We start from the raw sequence: 10,870 nt of genomic DNA, 5'->3' as shown, positions 1-10,870 counted from the left end.
ACTACTCTTTGGTCCACAGTATCAACATATCCTCCTACGATTAGTACTACTAATCCAATTACTACCTCGTCCACCAGCATCACTACAACTGCTGCACCACGGAACTGTTCCAATGGAGGAGAGAAAAAAGGAGATATCTGCGTCTGTCCTGATGAATGGACGGGAGAGACATGCTCCCAAGGTAAGACCTGCTGACTGTGGACGTCATACTGTCTCATTTTGTACTTTTGTCAGGCAACTGACCAGAATCATAACCACAATTCTTTGTATGATCCTTAAAATCCAATCCAGGTGCTTTTGGGTTCAAACCTACCTTGGCCTCTAATCAATCTCATCAACCTTAATTCCTTCCAGGAGAGGTTAAAAAGGGTTATCGGCCTGTATTAGTACATCACCTTCTCAGGTCCAGGTACCTCACAGCCCTTTACATTCAGTAGGTCATTAGGTTACCCATTGACACACTGCAGGTGATGAGGTGCACTGTAGCCACAGCTGCCATCCAAAGGCCACCAGGTCCTCTGACCACCAGATCCAGGAAAGTATCGTACCCAAGGACACAACGACTGAGACGGACGGAGTAGCGGTTCAAACTGGCGTCCCTCAAGTTGTAGTCTTTCTGACTTTAGCACAGCTTAGCTTATCTTCCATAGACCGGTGCAGATAAATGCAGCTGTGCTAAAGCATTAAAAGCAGCAGAGCCTCCAGGCTGAATATTTCCAAACAATCAATGAGTAAAATAAGGAGATTTTACTGTAGATAACTGATAGAAACAAAGATCTGGTGATCATTTCATCTCTTAACGGCTGCACTGCAGAACCTGCTGTCTAATTATCTCTTAACAAAGTCGCCCCGATCTGCTGGAAGGGTAAACAAGGTGAAAATAGTAAATATATAAAAGATGATTTAAAGGATCAGCGGTCTGAGAAATATCACCTGTCGCTGTGCAGATCACAGGAATAGGAGAAATCCTGCAGTGATGCAAAGATTGGAGTTTAAATCAGCAGGTTAAGAAACAGGAAACCTGAATGAACTTCCAGCTTCAGTGTTTTCAATGAGACTTTTTTTAATGGAACATATTGAAACAAACAACGTTAACTTTCAGAGAACAGAGTTTAAACTGCTGCCAGCTTCCTGTTTGGAAGCAAACGCTGTGAAGATTAAAGTAACAACGTTCATCTTTCATAAACGCTAATCTTTCAGCTAAAGGCTTCAGCTCCAACTGAAAGCAACACGTTTCCTGAACTCCTGGTTGCTAAAAGTTTCTCCACTGATGTCTGTCATCAGTGGGTCTAATCAGAATCACAGCTCTTCTTCTCAATGTCTTCGTTTAGCTAATTTCTGCAGTGAGGCGACTCTGGAGGGATTGACTTTTCCAAATACAACCGTTGGCTGGTTTGCATATTCCAAAGAAAACTGTCCTGAAGGAACCAGCAGAGGTGAGAGAAACATCTCCAGATCAGACACTCCTCAGGTCTGAAGCAGTGAGAGCCTCAGCATGTCCTCTCATCCTCCCAGCTGAAACACCTCAGGCTTCTACCAGATGTTCCTTCAGGGATGGAAGCCCACAGTTTGATGCACCGTTAATCATTGACTGTCAACAGACACTCAAAGACATCCAGGCAAACGTGAGAAGAGCTTCACAGACAGTTTGATGAGAGAAGCTGCAGAATTCCTCAGAAAGGATTGTTTCTGTCCTCCAGCTATCCAGTCCAGCAGACTTGGAGTTACTGGCCTCCAGCGCTCAGCTCCTGACATCCAGACCTGAAACTCTGAAAGCTGAAGACGTCACAGTAGCCGCTGACATCGCCAATAAGCTGCTGCTGTCTCCAAACGCCACTGAGGTAGGTTGAAGCGACTGCAGTCCGTCCTCAGATCTCTGATTGTTGGGGCCGCATGGAGCCGCTGACCCGGCTGGGTTCTGGTTCTGGTTCTTGTTTGCAGTCGGTCCGAGTGGCGGCGGTCGCTACAGTGAGCCAGCTGCTCAACGCCGGGGAGCTGGAAGAGGAGAGCGACACAACCCAGGGGTAAACGTCTTTCCTCTGTGCAGACCTGCTGGATCGGGGGTCTGGGTGGACCCTCAGACCACCACAGAACCAGAGCACCACTCTGAGGGGACTCTGGGTAGAGCGCCCCCTTCAGCAGGCAGAGGAACAGATTTTCTTTCTTTAAACTTCATAAAGTTGTTTTTGGTCTTCATCAGTTCTACAGAGAACGTTGCTTTAAGGTCTTAATTTAAAACATGGAAGAAACAGCAAATATTTCCCTCAGATTGAAGCAATCAGCTGATCTCCAAGGTTGCAGTGACCTTCAGTTTCCCCCGTGTCTCATGTTCAGGCTCACAGTGACTCTGGATCAGCTCTCTCTGAACCTCAGCCGGACCTCCAACACGTCCCAGGTGGTCCAACCCAACCTGGTGGTCCAGTCGGCTCAGATCCAGGCTTCAGACACTCAGGGAGTCCAGTTCACCACCTTGGCAGGTCAGTGGGGCCATGCATCATGGTGGGAGCTGCTGACAGCAGATAGATGCAGCTTGAAATGTTTCACCGATTTGATTCATTACTCATTCAGGATTAATCAGACTTTCCATAAAGAAAAGTTTGGAGCAGACTTCGTGTCTCTAATGTTACGTTCACAATGAAGGCGATCGGGACGTCAAAAACTATCTAACGCAGAAATCTGGACTCTGGATCTGGATCAGTTGCTCTGGTTGTTTATCTGCTCTGTTCTGTAGCTTCCAGCTAGAGGGCAGCTCGGCTTCATTTACTTTATGAGCTGGAAAATAGTTTGAACAGGTTTTTAAGTGAGAAAGTCCACCTCCAAACATCCTCTGTTCATCAGTTCATCTGGATTATAATCCCACTATAATCTGCAGTTCTTGTTGGAAGCTCCTGGCCTCCAGCATCCCGCCGGGAGGCAGCGCTGGGAATCCCTGCTGAAACTGCCGTTTGGAAGTGAATAGAAAGAGATTTTGAGGTTTACCGTAAAAACCACAAGAACCAGAATAAACAATCCAATATTTTTTATCAGGTTTTAAAATGTTCTGGCAAACTGTCCGCCGCATTAGGAGGAGGAAGCAGTGTTTCACCAACACTGTTTACAGTGCAGGTGGGGAGCTGCTGACCTTGACTAGGGATGTTGTCGAGGGGTGGAACGAGTACTTTGAGGATCTCCTCAATCCCATCTTCACATCTTCCGAGGAGTAGGCAGAGGATGGGGACTTAGAGGCGGACTAGCCCATCAGCCAGGCTGAAGTCACCGAGGTAGTTAGTAAGCTTGTTGGTGGCAGGGCCCCAGGGGTGGATGAGATTTATCCTCATTACCTTAAGTCTCTGGATGTTGTAGGACTGTCTTGGATGACACGTCTCTGCAGTATTGCGTAGACGTCGGGTCCAGTACCCCTGGACTGGCAGACTTGGGTGGTGGTCCTTCTCTTCAAAAAGGGGGATTGAAGGGTGAGCTGCAATTACAGAGGGATCACACTCCTCAGTCTCCCCGGTAATGTCTTCTCCAGGGTGCTGGAGAGAGAGCATCCGGCCGATGGTGAACCTTGGATCCAGGAGGAACGTCGGGTGCTCGCGGGTTCGTGGGAGTTCGCCCCACCAGTCCACATGTGTTTTGTGGATCCGGCTTTCGACCGTGTCCTTCGTGGTGCCCTGTGGGGGGTGCTCCGGGATTATGAGGTCCGGGGCCCTCTGGAAACTGGCAGCAGCAATCCAGCAGCGGTCTCAGGACACCTTGTAGAGAAGCCTAGGAAGAACCAAAGAACCAACCAAGCCCAGCAATCCCTCATCCTGAATCTCAACCTTCTCTTTCAGGCTTGTCTGGCAGTTTTGTAGCCAACCGGACTCAGCTGAACACCAACGTGTCAAAGGTCACTGTGGACAGCGGTTTCAAAGCCGATGCTCTGATTTACATCCAGTTCCCATCAGGTGGGTTTCCTGCAGCAGAGACCATCTCACCTCCATTCAGCAAGGGATGACCCTACATCTATAACCCCACACCCAGCAGGGGGCGCTGAACGGCGGCAAAAGGAGACCGACGTCTCTCTGGGGTTTGTCCTCTACCAGAACAGCCACTTCTTTTCATCAAAGCTCTACAGGAGGCAGAAGGCTAGCATCAGGGTGCTGTCTGCTAGCGTCAGGGATCCAGAGCGCAGCATGGTGCCACAGTCTGTGGAGATGCATTTCCGACCAACAGTAAGAACACTGATGGAGGACCGTTTCCAACACCTCTAATGCGTTTAGGGTCTGATCTGTCAGAGGTTTGAGGAAACTTCTGGCTGCTTCTGTTTCAGTTGCCAGAAAATACAACTCTGCATGACTTCTCCTGCGTCTTCTGGGACTACAGCCTGAAGGACTGGAGCACCCAAGGCTGCTCCAAGGGAAACGCTTCAGACGGTGTTCTGAGATGTTTCTGCAACCACACAACCAACTTCGCAGCTCTCTGGGTGATTCTCACACACCACTACCAGGATTGCAGCAGTTCTTCCTAGAGTTCTATGTCATCCCTACTGACTGCCAGAGGGTGGTACTGAAAGTGCTGAATGTTACCTTCGTGCATGCGCAGTTCAAGTAATTAAACCAACAGAGTCACACCTGTAAAACCCTGGGTGACCACTCAGAAGCTGTATATGCTGCCTCATCCAGGGCTCCATTCCTTACCTCTTCTCAAATGCGGTTTGCCTTGTTTGGCATCAGAGTTTATCTTTTTGGACCATTCTTTGGTTGTTTCCCTGTTCCTGGAAGTCAGGTTGCCTACTGGTTGGAGCTACGACAATTTCTCTCTCCTAGGGCTGCAACAGGTTGATCTTTATATGGACCTGCAAGGTCCGTATCCTCGTTGTTGGTGACAGCAGCGTTTGGACCCCCTCCCATCTCACTGCTTCTTACTGTGTTTTCTGTCTTTATTGTAGGTTGGTGACTGCTGTTTTGTTATGACTGGTGACACAGCATTTTTGCCTCTAACCAGTTTGGCTGACCTTATTGTTGAGGTTTGAATATGACTATGGCTATGGTTCAAACGGTATCTTTTTTTAGTTAAATGATCTTTGCTTTTTCTATCTGGTGACGGTAGCGTCTCGTCCCCTATTGGGAATTTGCGTCTCAGGATACATTCTGGCTTCTTGCCCAAATGTCCTTGTTGGTCCTCAAGGTCAACTCGGCTGCCTTGTTCCATCTCAGACATCCATCTTTCTCAGGATGCAGTTGTACTCTTCAATCATGATGGCTCGTCCATCTGTCCACAGGGTAAGCAACATACTCAAGCTGGTCAGCTGATCCAGTTTTGGCATCACCTTCCTGCAGATGCAAGGCAAACTGACTTCTGTCACCCGTGTTGTGCCCCTGGGTTTGTTTCTCTTCCGCCCTGTTCAAAGATGGCTTTCATCTAAACACCATCCAGCACATGCATTGGACACTCACAATGACGTGGACGTGCCTCAATGCCTTGGGAGCATGGTGAGACAGGTCTTTCTTGTACAACACCTCTGTTGTATACCACATAAACCATTAGGGAGGCAACGGGTCTGTAGAGCCTTGAAGGTGTCAGGAATCTCCTAAAATGCGCCACTCTTCATCTGTCCATCGGACGTCCAATGTATTTACCCAGGGTGCACAATCAGGTCGCAGACTCTCTCTCTCGCCAGGCCCATTTCCAGGGGAGTGGTTTCTTCACTGCGATGTGGTGCACATGGTTTGGGGCCGCTTTGGTAAAGCAGAGGTGGATATGTTTGCCATAGAGGAGTTAACTCAATGCCCTCTGTGGTATTCCCTGACGAGGGCTTCGGTCGCATTGGGTCAGGATGTGCTAGCACATCCCTGGCCTCGGGTTCTCCTGTGTGCTTTCCCACCCGCCGATTTGGCCTACTCCACAGAGGGTTTTCGAGGAGGGCCACAAGCTTCTGCTCTGTTATGGCCAGCATGGCCGTGGTTTGATCTGCTTTCTCAGTTGGGGGGACAGATATAGCACCCCAACCCTCAAAGTCTCCAGCTGTGGGTATGGCCACTGGAAGGCTGTAAGATCATTAAGCACCACTTTGAGTTCTAAGGCCCCCTCCACTCAATGCAAAAATTGATGCCATCTACTTTCTCAGTGGTGGTTGGCCCTCAATGAGGACCCAGTTTCCTGCCCAGTGCCTACGGTTCTAGAGTTCCTCCAGTCTCTGCTTGCTAAGGGTCATTCTCCTTTGATCCTTAAGGATTATGGGTCTCAGGTGTGACTCTGTAGGTATAATTACTCAAAGTGCACGAAGGGAACTTTCAGTCCGTCCAGCACTGCCTGCTGGTGGTCATCCAGGATTTAAAGAACCAGTTCTGACCAGATGTGTTTCAGTCCTACAGAAACGACTATAAGTATGCAGAACCCCTGAGCAAGTTCTCCATCGTGGGACTGTCCCTCTCCCTGCTTGGCCTGGTTGTTACCATCATTCACCACCTCAAAGTGAAGTAAGTCGGTATGACACTGCTGCACATTCACCGTTCCTCCTGCTGTTGGATAAACACCAACCAGGAGAGCTTCAACCTTTTCTTTCTTCCAAACAGCTCATCCAGTTGTCCCCATCCTCATTAACGGGGGAGAGATTTCTGATCCTCAGGCCCAGATGAAGGTCCTGGTTCATTTATGGCCTGCTATGCTGTGGACAGCTACACCTGTCCAGGTGTATTTCAGGGATTTTTGCTAAATCAGCAGCAGTTAGGCTTCCTCACCATTGAAGGAAACCAAACGCAGGCTAAGATGTTGCTGAAGGGTTTTCATCTTTGGGTTTACATGCAGGGCCCGTTACCGCGGTAACCCCTCCATCCAAATACAGTGCACCCACCCTCCCCCACAGTCTGCATGTGTAATGTTAGCTAAATCTACCTCCAGCTACTCTGAGGTTCTCATGTTGGAGAACATCATGGAACAAACAGGAGCTGCTATGCAGGAAGTGCAGCTTCTGTCAGGCGTGACGTCCGTCTTTATAGAAACAGGAAACCAGAAAAGTTCTGTTTGCAGTTTGGTCCAGAACATAAAGGACACAGCAGACGTCTAGTAGAGGGTTCTCTGATCAGATCAGACCAGATGTTCCCAGATGTTCTCCATCCAGTCCAACTGAGAAACCTTGATCTGTTTTTCATGGAAGAACAATCATCCGTCTGCAGATGTTCAAAGGTGGCAGAGAAACAACCATAAAGACCCAAACAGGACCGGCAGCCAAAGGCCCAAAAAGTAGTGATGGAGGCGTGAAGATAAAAGCTCAGCACACTTTCTATGACCACGCCTCCTTTCTCCTCCCCCTCGCACGTTTTCACTACTTTCTTCTGTCTCTCTGCTCAGTTTTCTAAGGAAGCCGCAGAACCAACAAACCAATGTGAACTCCAGGATGTCTCTGCTGTGCATCTACCTCAGTCTGCTGGCCTTCATCATCACCTTCCTTTCTGGAGTCCAGAACTCCGCCCCTCAGAGCAGCAGGGAGGAGCAGAACCTCCTCCTGGACTCTGACCAGCACATAGAGCCGGATGCAGGCTCCTGCACGGCGGTGACGGCGCTTCTACACCTTTTCCTTCTGGCCACGTTCTCATGGAACAGCGTGTACGGCACCCAGCTGGTTCTGCTGGTCCGCTCCATGCACCGCAGCCTGCCGCCGTACTGGACTCCTCTCAGCGTGGGAGTCGGATGGGGTACGAGGGTCCAATCAGGTTCTACCAACCTCAAACATCTACCAGAGAGCCGGAGCAGGTTTTTGCTTCAATCAGTTCTGCTTGTTCTTCCTGGCCAGGAGTCCCAGTGGTTGTCATGGCGATCACACTGGCAGCCACCTACAGGATGGACCAGCCTCTGGGATACAGACAGGAGGAGTTGTGAGTGGTCTGGTTTGAACCGGTTCCTCAGGCCTTTAGATGCTGAGCAGATGTTTGATCTGCTGTGTTCTGGTTCTGCAGCTGCTGGCTCGCCGCTCTGGATCAGGAGAAACGCTTCAGCTTTAGGAAACCCATGTTCTGGGCTTTCCTCCTTCCTCTGGGCCTGGTTCTGATCTACAACACGGTGCTGTTGGTCCTCACCTCTCTGATCACCTGCAGGGTGGACTCCAGGCTCACCAGGTAACCTGCTGCCCCCTGCAGGACACAGTCACAACCTGAAAGCAGATTTCAGATCAACCTTTTGTTCTTCGATAGAAACATTAGGATTGAAACACCACAGCGGCTAACTGCTAAAGCTAATAAATATGTTTGCAGGAAATATTTAGATGGTTGATCTTTTTACAAACACGGCTCTGATAATTATGATGATAATGATGAAAGGTCTGCCTGGAGAAACATTTACGTTTTCTAATATTTCTCTGGAGAAAAACAAAGAATAGAATAGAATAGAATAGAATAGAATAGAATAGAATAGAATAGAAAAGAAAAGAATAGAATAGAATAGAATAGAATATAGAATAGAATATAATATAGAATAGAAAACCCATTTTGTTTTTCCCCTTTTAATCTAATTTTAGGTTACTTCCTCTAATTTGATCTCTAATAACTAAAGACTTTTTATCTCATTATTACTGAATCATCTACTTTAATTATGAGTTATTAATTTCCTATCAAGGTTTAAAGTTTTTATTTCTTGAAAGCTCTATAAAATTAAAGATGATTAATATCATTATTATCACTTAGATTGATGCTTCTGATTGATGAAGATTGATGAAGATTTAAAAGCTGCCTTTAAACTTAACTTTAAACTTTAAACTTATTCTAGTTTCTGTCTTGGATCTCTGCCTGTTTTCCCAGTGGAACGGCTCATTTTTCCCATCATCCACCAGTAATTTCTCCATAATCGATATGCAGACCCGTACACTGGTATCAGCCTGGATAACTGGTGGGCATTCCTGCTCTAGATTACTTAGATCTGAGTGAAATCTACCATCCCGCTACAGTCCTCTCACTATATGGATGGTTGTCCTGGAGGAGCCGCTCACTTCCTGTGGAAGGTCTCTTGGTTCATTAGTGGAAAACCTGAGTCTACCTTTGATCCCAGTAGGAACTGTTACCTCTATATTAATAGAAATATTGGAGCCATGATGACTGCAGATTTATCACTGTCTAAAAAACTGGAATAAATTCAGTTTTTAATCAGAAATAGATTATTCTAACCACACCAGCCGGTGGTCATAATGTTCTGCTCCAAACTGTCTGACCTCTGACCTCTGTTTCTGTCCACCTGTCAGCACCAAACGCTCCTCTCTGACCAAGAAGATCCTGGTCAGTTTCTCTCTGTCCGTGCTGCTGGGATTATCCTGGACTCTGGGATACTTTGTCCTGGTTACCGCGGGAACCGCCCAGCTGGTCTTCAGCATCCTGTTCTGCCTGTCCACCGCCACACAGGTAAGATGTTCATCAAAGTGACCAGACTGAGGAGGTTGAGCTGCTGTTGGAGATCGTAGCTGATGCTGTCAAAATAAGATGTTTGACACAGATGACTCAGCTTTCCAATATGCGCACCGATCCTCTGATGGATATTTGAGGGAGATGCCACTCTAGATTACCAATATCTCAGTAATATTAGATCTGTTCTGGTGATACCTGCAACCTTCGTCTCAGTGCTTAGAGAGAAACTCTCCTTTCTTTGGGTTCTCTCCCCAAAAGAAAAGTTATCTTTTATCATGTATGTATGAATGTATTTATATGTTTATATACGCTATGTAGTTAGGTTAGTATTATACTAGTTTTAGTGCTTTAAAAATTATTCATCTATTAATTGTTAATTTATTTATTTTTTATAGAAAAAAAGAGAACTTTGTTTGAGCTAATTCTTCCACTATTTGATTTCTAATAATCTTTAGATCTGTTAGAAATCTTTCATATTTGAAACGTTGTTTTTGAAATTTAATTTAAACTGTGCCGACAAAGATTCATCTCACCGTCTCAATAAGAACAGTTTGGTTTTGATCCTCCTGCTGACCTCCTGCTGACCTCCTGCTGACCTCCAGGGACCTGGATGCCAGAAGTCCTCGCTCCCTCAACCTTCTAACGGGGCGTTGAGGCTGGAAGGCTGCTTCCTCCAGGTGGTTCCTTCTGACAATCGCTGACTCAGTAAAAATCTGCCGTAGGAGAATCCTGCCGACAACGCCAAATTGTCGTGGGAAAAAAGTATTCAACTATTTAGTCCAGTTAAATAAACAGATAGATCATCGTCCACCATGGTTGTTGTTTTTCGCGCCACTTCTGTGCAGAAAGATGCAGAATAGTGACCTTTGTTGAGTATTAATGGCGAACAGGTCGGATGAATGCGAACTGGCCGTTCAGACGCAGGATTAGATTCATATCAGATTCAGAACCACAGAACCAAGTGGTCTGGGTCGGATTAGAACAAATCGATGTGTGTTGTTCAAACTGTCGGTCAGAGGTCAGATCCAGGTCCCATACGGGCGATAAAATCAGATTATGGTCCCTTCAGGCTGCAGTGTGAATCAGAACCGCTCCTTTCCTCATCGAGGTTCCCTGACTGAGTAAAGCTGGAACAGAACCAGTGATGTAAAAACTTTCTGGATGGACTCAGTCATGGATGCTGACCCCCCCACTGTTGGTGTGTCTCCAGGGCCTTCAGATCTTCATCCTCTTCACGGCCAGAACACCCAGCTTTCAGGCCTCTGTGATGAGATCTGTTCGCTACATCGCCTCAGCTGCCGTCCCTTCCAGGTCCACCAAGTACTATCTGTGGAAGAACTGGAGACAGACCAGCACCTCAGAGACCTACAAGGACATCACAGAAACCACGGTCTAGGACCAGGAACTCTGGTTGGATCAGAACCAACCGGCTGAATATTCTGGCAGAACAAAAAGCTAGAAGACAAACAGCAGGTAAATCCCTCAGATCAACCACCTGATGGTTGGGTTAAAGCAGG

The 10,870-nt window shown here is 47.3% G+C and overlaps 1 protein-coding gene across 1 annotated transcript; it reads left to right on the top strand.

The window, feature by feature from the left end:
- Positions 1-7,360: 7,360 nt before the first annotated feature.
- adgrg7 (adhesion G protein-coupled receptor G7) lies at positions 7,361-10,864 on the top strand. Its single transcript, XM_015401402.1, has 5 exons — positions 7,361-7,658; positions 7,757-7,838; positions 7,920-8,078; positions 9,194-9,350; positions 10,564-10,864. Exons 1-5 carry the CDS (start codon positions 7,361-7,363, stop codon positions 10,747-10,749), a joined length of 882 nt encoding a protein of 293 aa, XP_015256888.1. The 3' UTR covers positions 10,750-10,864.
- Positions 10,865-10,870: the final 6 nt, after the last annotated feature.

The sequence above is a fragment of the Cyprinodon variegatus genome, unplaced genomic scaffold, assembly GCF_000732505.1.
Source record: "Cyprinodon variegatus isolate N-32 unplaced genomic scaffold, C_variegatus-1.0 Scaffold1216, whole genome shotgun sequence".
Classification (NCBI taxonomy): Eukaryota; Metazoa; Chordata; class Actinopteri; order Cyprinodontiformes; family Cyprinodontidae; genus Cyprinodon; species Cyprinodon variegatus.
This window is presented reverse-complemented; position numbering and strand designations above follow the sequence as displayed.

Coding starts and splice junctions, on each gene's coding strand:
- adgrg7 (XM_015401402.1), top strand. CDS start 7,361: ATGTCTCTGCTGTGCATCTACCTCAGTCTGCTGGCCTTCATCATCACC. Junction 7,659..7,756: donor CAGCGTGGGAGTCGGATGGG/GTACGAGGGTCC, acceptor CTTCCTGGCCAG/GAGTCCCAGTGGTTGTCATG. Junction 7,839..7,919: donor GGATACAGACAGGAGGAGTT/GTGAGTGGTCTG, acceptor CTGGTTCTGCAG/CTGCTGGCTCGCCGCTCTGG.